This window comes from Neofelis nebulosa, chromosome 6 (assembly GCF_028018385.1).
Source record: "Neofelis nebulosa isolate mNeoNeb1 chromosome 6, mNeoNeb1.pri, whole genome shotgun sequence".
NCBI lineage: Eukaryota > Metazoa > Chordata > Mammalia > Carnivora > Felidae > Neofelis > Neofelis nebulosa.
Genome location: NC_080787.1, coordinates 61042947 through 61064826, shown reverse-complemented (window position 1 = coordinate 61064826; position 21880 = coordinate 61042947). Strand labels below are relative to the sequence as shown.

Below are 21880 nucleotides of genomic sequence, written 5' to 3'. Positions count from 1 at the left end.
CTTACATAATACAATTAATTCTAGTTAGCAAACTATATGATAGTATCAAACTATACCTCAACTCTGAAGAGCAGTCACTCTAAAACTGTGCTACTCCTCAAAAGGAGTGAGCAGGTACCCCACCACCAGTACAGAGAAAACAAAAACCTATTTAGATTACAAATACAAGTATCCCCCTTTCAAAGTGAAAGCAACATTTCAGAAAGAAAAATTTCCAAGAGTGCCTCGGTGGCTCAGTCAGTTGAGCATCCAACTCCGGCTCAGGTCATGATCTCACTGTTCCTGAGTTTGAGCCCCATGTTGGGCTGTGCTGATGGCTCAGAGCCTGGAGCCTGCTTCAGATTCTGTGTCTCCCTCTCTCTACCCCTCCCCCCCCAAACTCGTACTGTCTCTCTCTCTCTCTCTAAAATAAACACTAAAAAAAAAGAAGAAAGGAAAAATTTCCAATTACCTATGCAAATTTTACAGTTAAGATCAAAAAGATGTTGTCTATGTTGACTAGTGGTATCTTTAGACATAGAATCAATCTCTTTCTGTTTTTCAGATCCTTCTGTCTTCTCCAATGACTTGTTAGCTGTAGGTTCCTAAAAAAGGAATAAAAAGTTTCAGCAGACAAAATTTTGTCCTGATTATTAAAAATCAACTTATATTTCATATTGATACATGAAAGCTATTCCATTCACAGGTTGTTTTTCACTATTTCTTTATAAAATAAATGCTAGATATTAATTATGACTTAAAGTAGAGCAAAAACTCAAGACATTCTTCAGTCTTCATTCTTTAAGGCCTCTAACAAGATTTCTTATTATTTTCTCACTGATATTTGAAAATAAGAAAAGCTGTACTACACTCTCAAACCAGTCTAAGAAGCACCTACAGATTTATAGGCCTACTGAAGAATTCGCGAAGTCCTACAGATCCTGAGAATCTACATTTAAACAAGTGTTTAAGAGATGCCTGTGATGCAGATAGCCTGCACTTTACATACAGAGAAACAATACTGTAAACACTCTCAAAAAAACCATGAAACCAATGAAATAAACTACTTTAAAATATATATATTTTTAAAAATCTTCTTTCAACTTAAAGAACATCTGAGGCAAATAAATCACTGAATCTTCATGTTTTGAGCACTACAAACATGACACTATTATAATTTTTACCTGAATCTCCATGGCTGCTTCCTGTTCCTTCATTGGGGCATCACTCTCAATTTCTATTTCACCTTTATGAGTTATTTTTGTGATTGGCCGTCTCTCCACTTCTCTCTGCTCTTTCTCAATCATCTCTATGGTCTAAAGGAAATATTTTAAAGAAACATTTCACAATTGAAATATACATATTTCCAAATGTACAACTTTAAATAGTAAGAGCTTATCTAAAAATGAAAAAAATCATCATAGATGATTTTTAATCTTTAGGTGGTCTCTCAAACAACAAATATACACTGAGTACTTACAAATGTCAGAGACTGTTTTAAGTGCTGGGTTTATAAGCCATGAGAAGTTCACACATAAATTAACCAGAAGGAGCTAAAGTGCAATGTAATTTGCAAAGGGTTGAAACATGATATTTACCTGCTTTCTGATTTAGTATAGTAGCAGCTGCCACAGGGAAATGGGAATTATTTTCCTCAGATTCCTAACTTGATGTTCTTAACACTCCCCCAAATAGTGGAAGTTTATTCAAATACCAAAAATTATCAGGTAGTCCCCTATCAGTTTTCTCCTGACCAAGCTTACTTTGTGATGATGAACAAGCCTGGCAACACAATAATAAGCAAGTGTAGCAAAAACTAGTGTAGTAAAAAGTAGCTGAGAGTGGAACAGGTTAAGAAAGGTAAAGATGGTCATTTATTTTGCCTGTTATATGCAAATCATCCTTTAAAGAAAGAAATCAGATACATGGCCTAAAGGAAGAACAAGCTGGTCTCCAAAGCAGGTAATACTTGCAGCCACATTTCAATGCAGAAGAGAGGCGTGTACATATTTGGGACATGGAGAGAAAGATGAGGTGATACTATTTTCAAATTAAGAGGAAAAATTACACAGGGTGAAAGTGAAGAAACATGTGAATAAGTGTAATATATGAAATCAAGGCCGGGGCGCCTGGGTGGCTCAGTCGGTTAAGCGGCCGACTTCGGCTCAGGTCATGATCTCGCGGTCCGTGAGTTCAAGCCCCGCGTCGGGCTCTGTGCTGACAGCTCAGAGCCTGGAGCCTGTTTCAGATTCTGTGTCTCCCTCTCTCTGACCTTCCCCCGTTCATGCTCTGTCTCTCTCTGTCTCAAAAATAAATAAACGTTAAAAAAAAATTAAAAAAAAAAAAAAAAAAGAAATCAAGGCCCTGTGCTTCAAACTAGATTTAGCAGAAGATCCACATGGAGGCTTAATACCTGAGATGCAAGTATTATGGAAAAAAGAATCAGGTAAATCATGTAGAATTCCTATGAACTGTAAATAACCAATACTTTCTAGAATGAAAAGCTAACATTCTAGGGCGCCTGAGTGGCTCAGTCGGTTGAGCCTACAACTCGTGATTTTGCTCAGATCATGGGATTGAGCCCCACGTCAGGCTCTGCACTAAGCATGGAGACTGCTTACTATTCTCTCTCTCTCTCTCTCTCTCTCTCTCTCTCTCTCTGCCCCTCTCCCCTGCTCATGCTCTTTCTCTCTCAAAAATAAAAAATAAGTAAATTTTAAAAAGCCAATATTCTGAGGCCACTGTAATCAAACTAGTAGATAATGTGGTTATCCCACTGCCACAATAACCCTAAGTCACACATTCACTTAATGAATCTTTAAAGGTTATTTCAAGTTCACAACACCTAAATGAAAACTCCTGGCACTGGTGACTTTCAGAACTTTCTAATTTTAAAAATGGACTATGCTGCACATACTATTTATGTTACATAACACCTCAGTCAGACCTGGGACAGAGCTACTTAAGCCCACAACATTTCTGTAAATAAGAGCATTCATATGTGACAATTTGGGTCAGGTTTTATCAATAAATGTGTTAAGGGAAAAAAATCCTTGTTTTTCTGACCTTTTGGTGTTTGAAATTTGAATGATAAGGGATTATAAACCTGTAAAATTTTCATTTTGACTTAATCTAGCACTACAAATTACCAATATTCATTATACCTTCAAATCGTGCTTCTGAAAAATATAGACGTGATTAAGAAAAAATGTGCCTAATTTCCCACCTTTCTGATTTATGAAATATAACAAAACACAAGTTAATTATGTAACCTTCTAACTGAAGAAAATGAGAAAAAAGCAGCAGAGATAGGGAAAACAAAAGATTAAATTTAAGAACTCAGTTAATGGAAGATAAGTAACTTAGAAGAAGCATAGAACAGGAAGTGTGTATTACTGCACACTCTGTTAAATTACCTCCGTGTATATATATAATTTCTCCCCTATGGCTGAAAAATACAGGTTCTGATATAGCCAAACACATATTCATAGATAATCTTACATGTCTGTTTTCTCTCCGTCTCCAAGCAGCTAACTCTTTAGAAGCTAGTTCTTCTGGACTCATTCTTATAAGATGATCAGGGGTTACTTCTCCTTTCAGTACTTTTTTAAATAATATCTGGAAATATTTAAAAATGGGAATAAAAGGGGAAGAAAACATTTTTAAAAGAAATTGGAACTGCTGTATAAAAATTTGTAATAAATAAAGATGCAATATTTAAACCGGATTTACAAATGTCTATTTATAAATCATCTACTACAAAGAGATTTACTGACAACCTTGTATTCTAGGAACTTCTCATCTAAGGTAACAAACACACCTTTCATATAAAAAATCAACACAGGGGCACCTGCATAGCTCAGCTGGTTAGACATGTGACTCTTGATTTCAGCTCAGGTCACGATTTCTTGGTTCGTGGGATCACAAACTGCGTTAACAATGCAGAGCTTGCTTGGGATTCTCTCTCTCCCTTTCTCTTTCTGACCCTCCCCACTCACACTCCCTCTGTCTCTCTCAAAATAAATAAATAAACATTTAAAAAATAAATGTAAAAATATCAACACATAGTGAAGAAACAGGTACAGTAGAACCATTACAACATCTATCCAAAAATTGTATTAAAACTGTTACCCTACTCCCACCCTCCCCCAAAAGAAGATTCTGTCTCAGAGTATTCCCAGTGATACACTCTGTCATAATAGCCAACCTGTAGTAAATAGCAAGGTACCACATAAAAGAATTTTATTGAATGTGAGGTCTTTCTTATTTTTAAGATTTCATAGTTTAAATTTTAACAGACTTGGGAGGGACTCCAGAGCAAAGAACCAACTGCAAGAAAGAAACCCAATGGAAATAAATGTTTACTTACTGAAGAAAAGCTTCCAGACTATATAATTCAAGAAGTATCTGATCCCCTGGACTATGATGACAGATTATACAATGTAGATTTCTCTTAAGTAGCTGTTAGTATATACTTTAAGAAAATACCTCATATCACATACTATTGCAACTATCATTATACAAATTGACAAACTGTTATCACTTATGTGAAAATCTTATAAAACTTAAGCAAATACGTAAGGAGTTTGCATTCATATACATAGCTTTTAGATTTCCTCTAAGTCTCGAACAAGAAATGCCAGAAAATGATTAACAGTTCAATTAATATTTGCCTCACTGCTAAAAGATATTTAGAATTAAAGTCTTATTTGAATTAACAAAATGGTTTTTTTTAATGTTTATTTTTGAGAGATAGAGACAGAGTACGAGTCGGGGAGGGGCAGAGAGAGAGAGAGAGAGAGAGGCAGAATCTGAAGCAGGCTCCAGGCTCTGAGCTGTCAGCACAGAGCCCAACACAGCGTTGGAACTTGTGAACTGTGAAATCATGATCCGAGCTGAAGTCAGACGCTCAGCTGACTGAGGCACCCAGATGCCCCAACGAAACGTTTTAAAATAGTATTTTTTACATAATTTTTTTTTAAGTACTGCTGCTCTGCTTTTAGATTCAAATCAGAAGTACCATTATAGTGGGGCGGCTGGGTGGCTCAATAAGTTAAGCATCCAACTCCTGGTGTCAGCTCAGGTCATGATCTCACAATTCCTGAGTTCAGCTGACCGCTCAGAGACTGCTTGGGATTCTCTCTCCCTCTCACCCTGACCCTTCCCCTACCCTCAAAAATAAACAAACAAACAAACAAAAAGAAGTACCATTACAGTATTTGTTATGAATTTTAGCTTAACAGAGTTTTTAAAGAATACATTTGAGTAAATTTTTAATAAATTGGATTAAATAAGGGACATAATGGAAAGAAAATTCACATAAATCAGGTTAAGACAGACTTAGCAGTTTACATTTTAATAGACTCATTATAGAACACTAGTTACCACTATTCAGAATTCATAATTCAGTGCAGTAGCGAAAGACTATTAAAACGACACAGTCTCGGGGCACCTGGGTGGCTCAGTTCAGTTAAGTCTCCAACTTCACCTCAGGTCATGATTTCACAGTTCATGAGTTTGAGTCCCGTGTCGGGCTCTGTGCTGACAGCTCGGAGCCTGGAGCCTGCTTCAAATTCTGTGTCTCCTTCTCTCTCTGCCCCTCACCCATTCATACTCTGTCTCTCTCAAAAATAAATACTGAAAAAAAATTTTTAAAACAATGACACAGTCTCAAGGTGCCAGGGTGGCAGTTAAGTGTTGGACTTCAGCTCAGAGCTCATGCTCTCTCTCGCTCTCAAAACATAAAAAAAGTTAAAAAAATATTTTTTTAAATAAAAATAAATAAAATAAAATGACACATTCTCACTTTAAGAAATAAATTATAGATCTGTTGTATTATAATCTTAAAATTCCAATATATTCAGGAAAGCTGGAAGCTTAAACAGGTATAGACATGAACAAAACATACTTACATTGTTTTTAGGATCTTTCAGATTAAACATCAAACTTCTGTATTTGTTCTTATATTTAGCATCTGTGTCCCGAAAAAAAGAGAAAAGCTCTTTTTCAATTTTTGTGGCAACTTTTGCTGCTTTTTCCTCTGGTACCTTCAAATTGGACTCTGTAAGTCTTAAAATTAGAATAATTCAATTATTCTTCAAATACAATAATAAGCATATAGTAAGCGTATGTGATTCAATCCTCTACAATAATAACGTGTGTTACCTTTTCATAAGAATGTCTTTAAGAGAATGTCTGACGCTTTGTCTGATCTGATCTGCAGAAGGCTTGGAAGTAGAAGTAGCAGGAGGATGCACATTAGGCACTCCCTTTTCAATTTTCTTCTTTCTTATCTCTTGCTTCTCATGAGCCCCTAATTTAAACAAATAACAAAATTCATTAAACTGTTTTTAAAAAGATATCTTCCTTTTTAGTGCATACTGTTAAGCTTCTAAACAAAATTGACTGATTAAAAAATCACTATTTAGAAATAAGATCAGGGGGTACCTGGGTGGCTCAATCGGTTAAGCATCTGACCCTTAACTTGGTTCAGGTCATGACCTCATCGTTGGTGAGACTGAGCCCCACAACAGGCTCTGCTCTGACAGCACAGAGCCTGCTTAGGATTCTCTCTCTCCCTTTTTCTGCCCCTCCCCCACTTGTGCACATGTACGTGCGCACTCTCTCTCAAAATAAACATTTTTTAAAAAATAGAAATAACATCAGAACCCATATTGAAATATTCCTGACATTAAAATTCTATTCTACATATGGTGACATGTTAACTAGACTTATCGTGACCATTCTGCAATACATACAAATATCAAATTATTGTCATATGCTAGAAACTAATGTTATATGCCAATTATACCTCACCAAAAAAATTCTAATTTAAATGAATTTTAATTATAAATTAAGTGACTAAAAAGTGGCCCTATGAAGTGCATATGCCCTTTACCCATTTTATTTTTTTAATTTAAGTAATCTCTATACCCCACGTGGGGCTCAAACTCACAACCTTGAGATCAAGAGTCACACACTATTCTGACTGAGCCAGCCAAGCACCCCCACCTTTTCCCATTTTAGATAATGGTTTTTAGAGCTAGTTTCTTTTCACATAATATAATATTAACTTTTAAAAAACTATTTAGAGGGGCTCCAGGCTGGCTCAGTCAGTGGAGCGTGAGACTCTTGATCTTGGGGTTGTGAGTTGGAGCCCCACGTTGGGTGTAGAGAGTACTTAAAAATAAAATCTTCAAAAACAAAAATTTTAAAAACTATTTAGAAAATATGATCTGAATTTATTAGGTGAGCAGATAATTTAATGATTTTTCCAGTACCACAAAATTGATGAATCATCTCTGGTTTTAAAACAATTGTGCTTGATATTGTTAATTTGACATGTTAAGCTTTTCAAATGATTTTTCATTCCAACATTACTAATTCATGCAACATCTCCAAAGTCTCTATGTGAAACATCTCAGTACTCTGACCTTCTACCATACCGACTTATTTATTCTAGAATCTCTTCATTCCAACAGTTCTTTTTTTTTTTTTAGATTTTATTTTTTAAGTAATCTTTACACATGGAGCTTAAATTCACAACCCCAAGATCAAGAGTCGCATGCTCTTCTACTGAGCCAAGGTGCCCCAACTTAAATCTATCATTTTTTACCATTTGTGTCCTCATTTTCCCACATAACCAACTTTAATTAAACAGTCCAACATTGTTACCACACCCTTGCATTCAAAACACCTTTATCCTCTCTGCTTTAAACATCTGTATTTGCAAAACCACAACCTGGTGAAAGCCAGCCTTAACCTTCACCCAAACAGCCTACAAACAGTTGAAGGCAACTGGAGAAAAAACGCTGATGCTAACAGATCTCCCTATAAATTCATAACCACAAAACTGAAGTAGATAACTCAATCTGCTGCCCTAATCCTATTAAGTTTTCCTGGTAAACTTGTTTTCCCACTTCCCCAAACATTATTTTACACTTTTTCTCCTCTCTTCACAATCCAACAATACCTCCTTCACCAACTTCAACCTCATTTGATTTTTTTCAAAATCAAAATTCTTTACCCCAATACTATATTTTTTCTTCATAGTGCCTAAATGCCGTGATAGAGCACACCATCTGTCTTCTACTATTCGTATTTAAGAGCCATGAGGGTGGGGTCTTATTAAATTCATTTGTACTTCCCAGAATTTAGAGCAATAGTTTTTAATTTCAAGAAAGGTAAATCACATATTTTTGTTGTCATTAAAATATTAAAATGGTTAAATTTCCCTAAATATACTAATTGATAGTGTATAAAATAAATATAGCTTTATTAGTGTATAATAATTTTTATTAATCTTACTACCTTGTTTGGAACCTTTTTCTCCTGTACAAATAACAGTTGAAGGTTCTTTTGGTATTTTTTCACTTTTTTCTTCTGAGGATCTCCGAGGTAAAACCGGTTGTCCCATCTTTCGAAGAGGAGCTAGCTGCCATTTTTTTATTTCACTATCTCTACAGTCTGATGAGTTTTTGCCTTCACCAGATTCCTGGGGGAGGGAAAAAGTATTTAATTCATTAGAATGAAAATTACTAAAGCAAGGCTCAAGAGTATATTGATAAAAAAAATTAAACCTAATTAGTATTACAATCCATTAAGATAGCAAATATTATATTCTTTTTTTTTTTTTAAGTTTATTTATTCTTGAGAAAGAGAGAAAGTGTGAATGGGGGAGGGGCAGAAAGAGAAAGGAAGAGAGAAAACCAGCAGGCTCCACACCATCAACACAGAGCCTGATACAGGGCTCAAAACCACGGACCATGAGATCATGTCCTGAATGGAAGTCAGACGCTTAACTAAGTCACCCAGGCACCCCAGCAAACATTATATTCTTTAGCCCAATACTTAAAAGGTTATTTTTAAAGATGTACACAAATAACTCTCAATTAGTAGCAAAAAGGAGATTTGCCCTTTCATTCAAAATCCATTTGTCAAGCACCTATTTTCTGCAGAACACATAATAGCCTATAAAGGAAAACTTAAAAAACATGGATATCACTTTCCAGGTAGTGATATTAGCAAGAAAATTAGATACAAGATAATAAGAGTTCTCTTAGTTAGCTGTGGATATGGAAAAAGGAGGGAGAGATTGTGGAGAAATAGGTATCTATGTTCTTCACCACTTTCTAAAACAAATGAAATCACATCCATCTACAGCAAGTGTTCAATTTTTTCTCATTGTATCTATTAGCAATTTTAGCTCCCATAAAGTAGAACAAACCATCAGGATACCTGCTATTCTCATCCTGATTATAGCCCACAAAGAACTACTACAGAACTAGAATTCTAAAACCCTTTAAAGTAATTAATCACATCATGGTAGTGTTTGAAAGACAGGGAGAAGAACCCTGTGTATAGGCATATATAATCATAGGTTTTAATTAGAGTACATACAAAAAAAAACACTAATTTTCTCTAGACTAGGAATCCTCTCATTTTTTATTTACTCATTTTCTATCTTTCCAACTAGAATTACTTGAGACCAGGAACATATCTTAATCAGTGCTATACACCCAAGTCTGGTACCACACTTGGCACACAATAGGAACTCAACACATGGTTCAACATAAAATCTAGGGATAGGAAGTGATAACTTAAAAAGCAGATTCCAGAAACTAAAATCAGACAAGTGCAAACAAAATTCAACAGAGTTCATCAGTAAAAAGAAAAGGAAGCAGTAATAACCTGAAGGGCACATGTATTTACAAAATCAGACCAACCTCAACTTCTTTTCTGACACAGAGAGTGGACACAGTGGTCTCTCAAAACATTTACAATGTTTTATGTCTTTTTAGACAGGATGGAAATAGCTAAATGACAAAACAATGAGCTATATTTCTAAATGCTCAAAATATTATATCCAAGAAGTGATGATTAATAGTTAATCATTAACAGAAGTTTTCCAAAGATGTGCTATAAACTATTCTCAATGGAGTTCTCAATTCTATACCATCAGTGACTTTGGCGCTCATCAAATCAACAGAGAAAGCAATAGCAAATGCCAGAAGGACATAATCTGATTCTCAAAAAGTCTGGTCAGACAGAAATTGCTGGGTGCTACAAGTACTGGCAAACTGCAACTTAATCCAGTTTTGTTATATAAAGAATGTCTCAAAAAACTGAGTTTGTAAATAATGGAGATGACTTTGGAGAAAACATGCTTATATTCTTCAATCTAAATGGCTGAACTAAAAGATTTCCAAACTTCCTTCTTAACTCTCCAATTCATGTTCACTGTCTTTTGGATTATTATAGTTGACTATCCACATATATATGTTGCCACTGTACTCTTCGCTAGCATTATAAAACAACAAATTTCTATAAGAATAGAAAATTCATAGGTAACAAAAAGGCAGAAAATAAAACATAAAAATTCAATCAGATATAGCACTGAATCTTTTATACATTTCTCCTGTAATAGATTAAATATCTTGAAATTTCTATTTAGGAAATACTTTCAGAAATCAGTTAAAAATATAAGATTAGGGAAAACTGACAACTCTAAGATAGAAATCCTTAAGTGAAGGTTCCAAGCAAACACTGGGGCAATGTCAAAAGAATTAAGTTTACTTTTCCTTACAGAGACAAAATAACTCTTCTACCTGAAGACAATGTCAAATATAGTTTAAGAATTAGTAGATAGATATTTATGAGCTGGAAAACTTTTTTTAAAAAGCTTATTAGCAAGTACACTGTAGAGCTTATTACCACTTAATGCCACAAGATCACATACACATCCTACCACAGAAAATCCAAGTACCAAACTAGAGACTAGAAACTGCATAAGACACTGTTAGAAATAAAATCTATGTGTTTTGATGATTTCACCACCTGGTTTCATCAAGACTGCCAAAATATTTTAAATAAAATTCCATTCATTTTTATGGAAAAATAAATTTGAAAAGGTACTCTTAGAACAATGAAACCCAAAGAGAAATTTATTGAGAGAACGAGCACGTGCGAGAGAGTGAGAGGGCAGGGAAAAGGGACAGTGGGGAGATGGAGGAAGAATCCCATCCAGGTTCCATACTCAGCATGGAGCCCAATGCGGGGTTTGATCCCAAGATCCTGGAATCATGACCTCAGCCAAAATCAAGAATCAGATGCTCAACGAACTGAGCCATCCAGGAGACCCCAAAGAAATTTCCAATTGTCAGTCCATACAAAGTTCTTAAATAAAAAGAATGCATTAATGAGCACCTTACCCGCTTTAAAATTTTGACCTTGTGCTTCACTGTATCTTCTATATATTTGGTTTTTTCATTTGTTGGTGTGTGCTTTGATAACCCAAGCTTTTCATATTCCATTGTCCTATCTTCACTATGGACTTCAACTTTAGCCTGGTTTTCCAAAATATCTGCATCTACTATTTCAGTCTTTTTATCTTCTTCAGCACAACATTTCACACACACGTATTCTTTGTCTTCCTCTCCCATTTGTTGTGCTTGGCAAAGACTTAAACCAACACAATCACCATGAAACCAGTCATCACATCTCCCACAGCCAACCATAAACCTGGGGGAAGAGAAAAAACTTTGATTTAATACATTTTTTAAAAACCCAATGTCAAAAATGCCCAAGTTAAATAGTTAATCATTTTCTGACATTGTTTTTCACTCTGTCAGTTCAACATGGAGCAAGTTTTCAAAGAATATTCTATGAAAATGGAACTTTTAAGAAGTCAAATACATCCCCACTTGTATGAATGAGAAAATACAAAAAACCATAATGGTTAAATCAAGTGCAACTGAACTTTGTTAGCATACTACACAGAATAACAAAGCATAGAGTAAGGTTTCTCCACTGAGAAGGGTGGTAAGATCTGTGACAGTGTGATCACAGACAATCCATCAAAGTTACCATTACATTTACCCCACACACCTGATATATATAAAACTCAAGAATCATTCATCCAATGAATCATACTGAAATGACAAAAAGAGATAGCAACAAATATAAAACTCAAAAACTAACATAATGGAGACTCTTACACTGTTTATTAACCACCTTAACTATGTAACTATACTTTGAGGTCAAAATATTCTGGTTTCATGGTATAACAGTGATTATATTAAGCTGAAGAATCTTGTATGTACTTTTGAGTGTGGACTTCCTTACTACACTTGTTTTTCCAAATAAAGATCATTGTTCTTAACATGAAGATATTAATATTCAGGCTGAATTTTTTAAAGTTTCCAATCGACTTACAAGTCTGCCTTTACGGATTTTTATCTAACTTCACTAACCAACGAAAAAGCCTATGGATGGATACAAGATTAAGGACTCTAAAAACCTTGTTTTTCTAACTTAGAAATATCTGGAATTACTTCTGAATGGTAAATCAGATGTACAAACAGCAATTTGAGAGAGAAATTATCTTTTTAAAATACTTTTTACCCCACTGTCAGGAAAACTAGAGAGCTCACTTAATCATGTTTAACATTTTCCTTTCTTCTTCAAGTTGGTAATTCATGATATGTTTGAAAGCTTACGATAAAGAGATTTAGGTTTATTCTTTAATGAATTAAAGACTTTCTGCTGATTTTGGTAACAGTGGCACCAACAATGTCAAACCCATTTTAAAAACCTGTGGACCAACAGGAAGATGTTTTAAGGTAATTCAACGGGTGGTACAGCCAACTCTCAAAATATACCAGAGGTTCTGTTTGAAGGTTGAAACTATAAAAACAACATTTAATCCTTACAAGAGGTCTTGAAAAAAGTCACAGCAAATATTCATTCCTCAAATGCAGCACATTTTTCTCTTCTTTGTATCCCTTTCTATTGTGTATCAGGCTACTGCTGTCCATTAAGGAAACCTGACTTCTTCCTATGATTCACCATTCTTTACCCTAACTGGTAATGTCTGTGCTATCTTTATCAAATAAGTCATTATCTCCCAACATGACAAGGGAAAAAACAGAAACAAGAAAACCTTCTGTTTTATGTTAAAATAAAACAAAACACAATGTTTTGGATTCATAAGCCAACAACAAAACTTTCAAACAATGTGTTGTTTGCAAGATAGAAATGGTCTGTCTGTCTAGGCTTGGGGAGATTCTAGATGGGTCAATGTTTCAATGATACAGATCTTCCAGCCAACAGAATAAATAAGTTTGAAAAATCCAAGTGCATAGCTTTTCTACTTCAGGTTTCAAAGTCGTAAGAACTATTTCTTGAAAGCAGGTAATATGAATGTCTGTGAAATAGCGAAGGAAAGCTAGTAGTCATTTCCCTTTATTTCCACTATCAGAGCAACATTAGCAAGTCTAGACTAAGTTTCAATGAGACTACTTAAAAAACCTACACACTATGACCATGACTATGCTTTTACCCCAAATTCAACTCTTAAATATTATAAAGCATGGATTTTAAATTTCAAATTTTTATTTCATCAGGGAACTTATTTTATGGTTACAAAACTTATTAACTAATTATATTTCATTACGCCTCATTTCAAGTCTGTTTTGGAAAGGTCTCCTCAAATGTGAGTCTCTGAAAAGCAAATCTCTAGCGCCATCTACAGATTATCTTAATAGTTTAGGATTTTATATAGAAAAATAAATAAAATTCTAAAAAGTCATTGATAAAAATAATTTCCACATGTTCTAGGGAAAAAATAAATTAACTCACTTGAAAGTAAAGCTGATTTTACAAAAATGTAAATCTGGATCATTTTTAGGTCTGAAACTTAGAGGAGTACTACAAATTTTACGGGTATTTATATTGGGGAAAATTTATATTGGGGGGGAAAGGTCTATCACAAAAAGAGAGTATTACTTTCTTCCCTTTTTGTATTATTCCTCATGATTTAAAAATGTGAGGGATAGGGGAGAGAGTATGAATCACATAGCTAACAGAATTACTACCCATCTTCTGTTCTAGCCTTGAATTTCTGATTATTAATAGGCAAAATCACTTACAGAAAAGACTATATAACCTGAATGTTAAATATTTCATTAAAAATAAACAAACAAACAAATAAATAAATAAATAAATAAATAAATGTTGTATGGAGTTTACCTCTGGATCAATTAAGTAAACCAAGTAGGCATGCATCAGTTAAATGGATGAGTTCAGAAATATTTGTTGTATCTCCTATTGTTATTCATACACAAAGTTTAAAAGTAAAAAGCTAAACTAGACTTAGTGTAAGATAAAAAACAATTTAAAATTCTAACCTTTTTGGCATAAGCCAAAATATATTCTTAGAAAAGTTTAAAGTTTCTTTAAAGTAAATGAGAGGCAAGCAACAATGAGAACTGTTCTCAGCATGTTCATGTTACAATTACCAACAACGGAGCTGTTACAAGATGGGTCTTCAGTTCTGATTAAGTATTTAAGTGACAATCTAGACCATATTACTATAAATGTATATGTACTCACTCTTTTCTAAAATGATTCTATTCCACATAAATATTAAATCAGTTTTTGTCACTAACAATCTTATCTGCAGATGAAAATATTTATCTGTCAATCTCTTAAAATCTTGAGAAAAACAATCTTATTCTGGAAGAAAATTTCCTTCTCAGAAAAACAATTTGAGTATAAAGCCATCATGCTATGGAGTTTTGTTTTTAAATTTCATCCAGTGTATTAATCATCTATTGCTGGGCAAGAAAATGCAATACAAACTAAAAATACAAACACCTGGAGACGTAGGAAAAAACTAGAAACTACAGGATAGATACTATGAAAAGACTAACACTTCTTCCTTCCAAAATGCCAACTGGTTTATGTAAACACAAGTGCAAAGATGATTTTTTTAAAGGGAGTATTAAGTAGTCCGGTTTTTAAAATAATGAATATGCTTGTGTTGTAAGGCTGATGAAAATAAATGGAAGCAAAAACAACAGTTTGATGTGTAAATTGTTAAGTCAATACCTACTGTCTTTAGGATATGTATAGTGTTGCCTATGGTTAAATATTTATTACATTTGGTGATGTCATGTACAAATCCATACTTAAAAATATAATTTCCAACTGGAAGCACACACAGGAAGCTAACTTTAGTTGTAATACATGTAAAATGCTTAAGAGTTATAAAACAGTCCTTAGAAGCAAAGCTGTCACAAGTGCAAGAAAATGTCATATTAACAAATAGCTTTCCATATGGCTACTGCATGAAATGGACAAAAATTATTTCCAGATATGCCCTTCCTAATAAATTCATAATCTTATTTATACATGGATTAAAATAGGAAAATTACATGCTGTATGACAGGTACATTTTTTGAGTAAAAATGTATACAAGCATGATGTATCAAAAAAAGTAGTGAAGGCTAGTTAATATGTGAAGAAAAAACAATCAATTACTTAGGCTTGCTTCTTTATTCACAAAATGTAATGTGAAATGTTGCTTCCCAATTGTTTCCAATGTCATTATATATTATGCATGTTAATTACATAAAGTAAACTCAAAATCCCTACATATGTATTATTCTAAGTCATTTTCCACACTGAGGCAAAGAAACTCTAGGTTTTATAGAAGAGATACAGAAGGTGGCATTAGGTTAAAAACAAAAAAACAGTAGGATTTAACATTAACACAATGTTCATTTTAGGAAAATAACTGTTGATGTTGGTAAAGTGAGCCATCATTAAAAAGCCTTGGCAAACTCCTGAGGGCCAAACCATCAGAAGAGTAGCTTATCTGCAACAAAGCTACCCTGTAACACACTTAACACTACTTGTAACTCTAGGCTCAAGTTTCATTTTAGAAACTCCTTCAAGCTAAGGCTCCTCTTGCATTACTCAGACCACATGTCAGCATGTAATGATTTTTAAAAGATTCTGGCAGAGAAAAAAGTGCTGGCCTAAAAGAACACTTAAAAGCACCACCCAGCCCTTAATTCTGAAAATTTAGCAGGCCCACTTTAGAATATCTGAATAAGGTGTTTTCTATTAAATTTAATTTAATTAAAAAAAAAAAAAAAAAACTACAACACATATGTGAGGACAAATTAGCACAATATCCAAAGACACAATTTTTAAAAACTGGAATATGTGGTTATAAAGAATAACCGCCGACACTAAAAATAGGACATGGACTGAATCACAAATAAAGGCATGAAAGTTTGTTATGTCTTTGACATAAGAGTTCGACATAAAACTTAAGTTTTTTACAGAATAGCTCCAACAACTCCCACCCACTCTGCCCAACCACCACCTCCCACACCAAAATAATTACACAACATACTTTACTAAACTGTCCCTACCTAAAAAGCTTCATTTTAATGTAACCTGATAGTGCTGGGAAAACTCATCCTAATATTTACTTTCATGAATGAGTGAGGATAATATTACAAAGTGCAAGTTATAATGTTCTTTCATCATGTCAGTGTTGATAGAAGTTCCAACAGCAATCTCAACACGAACAGGACAATCTTGCAGCTGCAAACTCCACTTCATCTCCTGTTTTCTTAAAACACTAGCAAATAAAAAATACATGGTGGGGGGAGGAGGTCTGGCAGTGTCAAAAAGCTATAAAACACTGAATCCTAAAATCGCTCTATCGGAATTCACGAGAAATCCTTCAAATCACTAAGACATTCAAAAGAGAAATACAGGTTTTCACTCCGTTCCATGTTACATACACAATCTACCCAGGTAATTTTAACAGTTGTTTTAGCTATCAAACTTCATTCCAAGGTCAAGTTTGATAGTTACGAAGTGATGGTGTGCTTAATTTACTAGAATTTTTTTTTTATATCTTCAAAAGAAAAATAGAATTTCCATTATGACCTTTACATTTTATTACTAGTTCTTCTCAAGCCAAATAAAATAAAACTTACAGACCCAAAGCAGTGTTAACAATTTTTTGATCAGAAAGTTTTTTTTCTCTTTCAGATGCAACAACTAAATCACACACTCTAACTGGTTACAATGACAAAACATTTCTGTATATACCAGCAGTTGGTCAGGCTACGCTTTTTTTTTTTTTTAATGTTCTAGGATGACATATTTATAAATTCAGTAGCTCCATCTATTATTTATCCAGGATTGATGAGGGGTTTTTTTGTTTCTGCAAAAGTCTTTGTATATTAAATAATTTCTTTCTATAAAAAAGTTCTCAAATAACCCTACCCTAAAAAGCAATTTCTCTTTAATGCACATATCACACACACATACACACACACCTGTTGCCATGTGGTTTTTTGCAAAACCCACACTGCTTGCTGGGAGTCCACATATATTTGCTTTCAAATGAAGAGCTATGGTCTGAACCTTCTTTTTTTATAGTAGCTATGTTGTCTGGAATGAACAATGGTGGCTCATCCAAAGAAAAACTTTTGCTGCTTCTTCTCTGGCGGGGTTGTAGGTTCTTCTCAGGTTTTTTTAGTTTCAGTTTATCTTCCTCCTTAAAATGCTCTACACCACCTGCATGTTCAAGCTCTTCCTTCACATGGCTATTGGTTTTCATCCCTGCAGCCAGCTGCTGGGGCTTATGGCATTGTTTCTGGCTGGAATGTAATAAATGTCCAGTTTGTGCAGGATGATGGGGTTCTTTAGAGCCACCAGGGTGACCATGAGGTTTATCACTCAGAGAATGAGTTAAGGGTTTGGAAACCTGCACTAAATTTTGATCCTGTGATGTTTTTTTCAATATAGAATGAGCTTGATTTTTCACAGATTTAACCCCAGAATTGCAACTCTGAATTTTTGAATCCTTATCAACTTGTTTTTTTCTCACTTTGACTGGCCTATGAAAATTTTGCTGAGTTTCTGGTTCATCAACATTTCGTTTCACGCTTTTGACATTAACCTTAGTTTTGTTATGCATTAGTTCATGCTTTGCTGCAACAATTTTTTTCAGAGTATCTGTGGTCATGTTTTGCTTAGAATGAATTACAGGTTTTGTTTGTTTGGATTTTATGTTTTTTGACTCTAAGCAAGAAACACTACTTGACTGGCTGCTTCTGTCATCCTGAAGGTTTGCTATTTCATGAGACTCCATTTTAATACTTTCAACAACATTCAACTGTTCTGAATTTTGGTCAGGTGCATCACAAATAGCATTTTCTAAAATATTACTTTCTGGTTCAAAAGCATTAGCATCAACCATCTCTAAGTTTGATTTATTAAATTCTGTACTCTCCAACTGCTTATCATTAGACTCTGTGTCATTACAATAACCCAAAGATTCTATTTCATTTCTTTGAAAGGAGTTCTTCGCTTTATCAGCAACTTCCAGGGTATTCTTCAATTCCATATTACATTCATTTACTTCATCCACAGAACCAGACAAACCTGTAAGGTTCTTTTCTGTTTTATTTGGATTTGTACAAGCAGCAGCATCAGAAGGAGAGGCAGAAGATGCAGGCTCCTCAATAATTTGGTCATCTTCACGAGATAATTTTACTGTCTCATTTGATTCTTGTTCAACTTTTCCTTTTTCCCTCCCTTCTTCAACAACAGTGCCATCCATCTTAACTGAAATAGAATCATCCTGTTCTTCTTTATCTGAAAACTTAAACAGTGGGCTACTAACAGTTTTGACTTTACAGTCCATCAGAGCTTCATTCTTCTTCTCTTCAATACTAACACAAGTCTCTGAAAGGAGTGAACAATTTAATTCATGAGATGGCACATTTGCTTCTCCCTGATTATCACACTTCTGCTTAGAATCTAATCCAGCTTCATCCTTCATTTCAAGACAAGACGACACTGAAGAATGACTTGAAGACACTGATACTTCTGGTACCACGTCAATTTGTCCAATATGTCGGCTGCTCCTTCTGCTCTCTTTATGGTATTCAGGTTTTGGTGATACAGAAACTTCTTTAATCTGACACCTTTCTGGATGTTTCACCCCTGCTTTGGGGGCAGATACAGTCTTCCCAGATGCCTTTTTTGTGCTATTTAAAGGTGCTGCATTTGAACGCTTGGCAATAGTGCTTTGTCGCAAACTTCTTACTTGTTCTATCACAAGGGAAAAAAACAAATAAAAATAACTTAGCTATTTTGCCATGTGTTTTTATTTCAATACAATTTAGAATACATCACTTCTTTATTCTGAGCTATAAATTTGCTCATTTCAGTGAAAATGTACTGAAAGTTACTCATGATGATCATATATGTATATGTATATGTACATGTATATGTATATGTATATGTATATATCTCCATGTTAAATTTTACATTTATCAAAGTTCTATAAATTCTGACAGGAGAAAAAACTTCTAGAAAATTCAGACTGATATTATACTTTACTATAAGACAAGAATGTTTTCATCAAGTTTCTTTTCTATAATAAATAAGCAGGGAGCAAAATAAATGAGTTTCCTTTGCATTAATGCCCATCATAAAGCAAGACTGTCATACAGTTTTAAACATTAAGTATCTTTAAATAAAGAATACCAAACAAATTCAGGTGCCAATATAATAAGAACTAAACCACCTATAACAAACAGGATCTGTGTGAGTTTCAAAACACAGCCTCACAACTCAAACTCCTTTATGAATGTGCTTCACTTATATCACCATTTTAGCATATAAGCTATTCCTAAGAAATGAAGTATATGCTATAGTACCACAGATAAAGAGAAATTACAACTAAAGAAGTTTAAGCCAGGAAAATATACCATAAAAGAAAATGGGGAAAGTATGAAAATAATTGAACAAAGCTTCCCACCTTTAACAATATTCCTAACAAAGAATCTACTATATGAGTTTTTCCTCTTTTCCCTATCTGAATACACCTCCAAGAAAAGGAACACATATGGAGTGCAAGGAAAACAGAAAGAAAGAGAACTAAAGTAGATTCACTAATCAGAAAAACAACCCAAAAATGAAATAGAAAATAAACTATTTCCAAGCCTATGCATATCCAATACCTCCAAATAAACACCATGAAAATTAAATACTATCAATTACCAAAAATAAAAAGACTCCTTCCTACTCTTCAGTGCAAAACACCACTACGCACCAATACTTAAACACTGCTTATTTGTCATATACCACTTTTACTTTTTTTAACATTTATTTATTTTTGAGAGAGAGAGAGAGAGAGAGAGAGAGAACATGAGTGGGGAAGGGATAGAGAGAGAGGGAGTCAAAGGATCTGAAGCAGGCTCTGAGCTGATAGCAGAGGGCCCGATGCGGGGTTTGAACTCACGAACCATGAGATTATGACCTGAGCCGAAGTCAGGCACTTAACCGACAGCCACCCAGGTACCCCTACCACTAAACTTTTAAAGAAGGTATCAGGTGTCTTCACTTGTCTTTAACAGTCCTTGGTGATGCCTACTGTCTTGATGTGATTATTAATAGTACATTCATTTATTCTCAAAAGTGTCCTAGTTTGAACAAAAAACTATCTGGTTGTCCCAATCTTAGAGACCCTTTCTAATTCCCCCAGGACTCAGCACAGTATTTCTTCATTAGGTAAGCACCCAACAATTTTTAAAAATTTTGTGGATTATTGTGTGGATTACTAACTGTTCACCACATGCTCAGATATATAACATTTTTAAATAACTAAGAACTTAATGGTTCATTATCAATATCTGGATGAGATTTTTATGTATTTTATGCATTTTAAGCTTTGAAGACAGCTTGTAATAGTTTACACTTCTATTTTATTCATCTGCCTTGAAATAAAGTAAAGGAACTTTTAACACCCATTACCTACGTTGTCACAAATAAATAGCATATTCAACCATAAAGGTAATTAAGATTAAAAAAACGTTTTTCAGGGGCGCCTGGGTGGTTCAGTCAGTTATGCATCCAACTTCGACTCAGGTCATAATCTTGCGGTTTGTGAGTTCAAGCACCACGTAGGGCTGTGCTGACAATTCAGAGCTTCAAGCCTGCTTCAGATTCTGTGTCTCCCACTCTCTCTGCCCCTCCCCCGCTCACTCTCGCTCTCTCTTAAACATTAAAAAAAAAAAAAAAAAAAGTTTTCCAATAGTAACTGATTTATTGAGCCAAAGATCAAGTTGTTTTTTTCTCCTCTAAATATAAACTGCCTTAGTTGGAATCCTGGCTGTATAGGCCAAACATTATCATTACCTGTCCATACTGTTCATCCTATTCTTTTCATTGCTTTAAGTTACAAGTATTACCAAATAATTGATTTTAAAAACTGATTAAAAATATATATTGAGGAAAAGATGATAAAAGTAAATAACATGCATCTAACTTAATCCACTTCTCAAAACACCACACTAAAACTATACAAAAGGCATGAATCTAAAATGAATGGAAGAACAGGAGAAAACCTGAATTTTGGAAGCCAAACAAGAGATGATCAAGAAGTGACCCAAAGGAGATAAACCCTAAGATGGCAACGTGGGCAAGAACCAATAGCATTAATACCTCAAAAGGGTTAGGAACTGGTGACCCCAAATGATTCTAAAATGAGGATGAAGACAGGTAGTTAAAATGAAGAGGAGTTAAAAGCTGTTTAAGAAGCAGTCAGACCACTAGCTCCCTCTCCCTGACTCCATCTGCCAGGCAACTGCCCTTTCCTGGTCCTAATCCAAGATTTGGAGGCTTGCTCTCTGGAAGAGTATAAATCAGGGTTTCTAGACTAAGGAACATCAAGCACAGATATAAGTGGCAGGAAAGTACACTGAAATGTATGATATTAAGTGAAGTTATATACCTGAGACACCCTGTCAGCTTCCTTGAAGGACTCCCATTACACAATCCAATTGAGCCTAAAGGAATAAATAACCTCAATTCTGACAACAGGGGTTCCTCAAAATAAAAAAAATAATAATAATAAAAATAAAAAGCATAGCCAGATAACCACACAGTGAAGCTCACGGTAGACAAAACCCAACCCACACGCTCTTGAGTGTTAACCTCTTCAACATGAGCAAGCAATCAAGGATCAGACATTTTAGAAAAGTCCCTAACATGAAAGATGGAGAGAGGGAAAAAAAAAAGA

General features: G+C 34.5%; 1 protein-coding gene across 4 annotated transcripts in view; it reads right to left on the bottom strand.

The window, feature by feature from the left end:
* The window catches only part of PHF3 (PHD finger protein 3), an 82122-nt gene that overhangs the window by 11156 nt on the left and 49086 nt on the right, over positions 1–21880 (bottom strand). For all 4 annotated transcript variants that reach the window (XM_058734356.1, XM_058734358.1, XM_058734355.1 and 1 more), the window contains 8 exons: positions 17124–18906; positions 11190–11499; positions 8290–8473; positions 6145–6292; positions 5892–6048; positions 3481–3597; positions 1164–1295; positions 452–584 (listed from right to left, as the gene is read on the bottom strand). In XM_058734356.1, the coding sequence (XP_058590339.1) occupies positions 452–584; positions 1164–1295; positions 3481–3597; positions 5892–6048; positions 6145–6292; positions 8290–8473; positions 11190–11499; positions 17124–18906 (2964 nt within the window). The remainder of the gene's footprint in view (positions 1–451; positions 585–1163; positions 1296–3480; positions 3598–5891; positions 6049–6144; positions 6293–8289; positions 8474–11189; positions 11500–17123; positions 18907–21880) is intronic.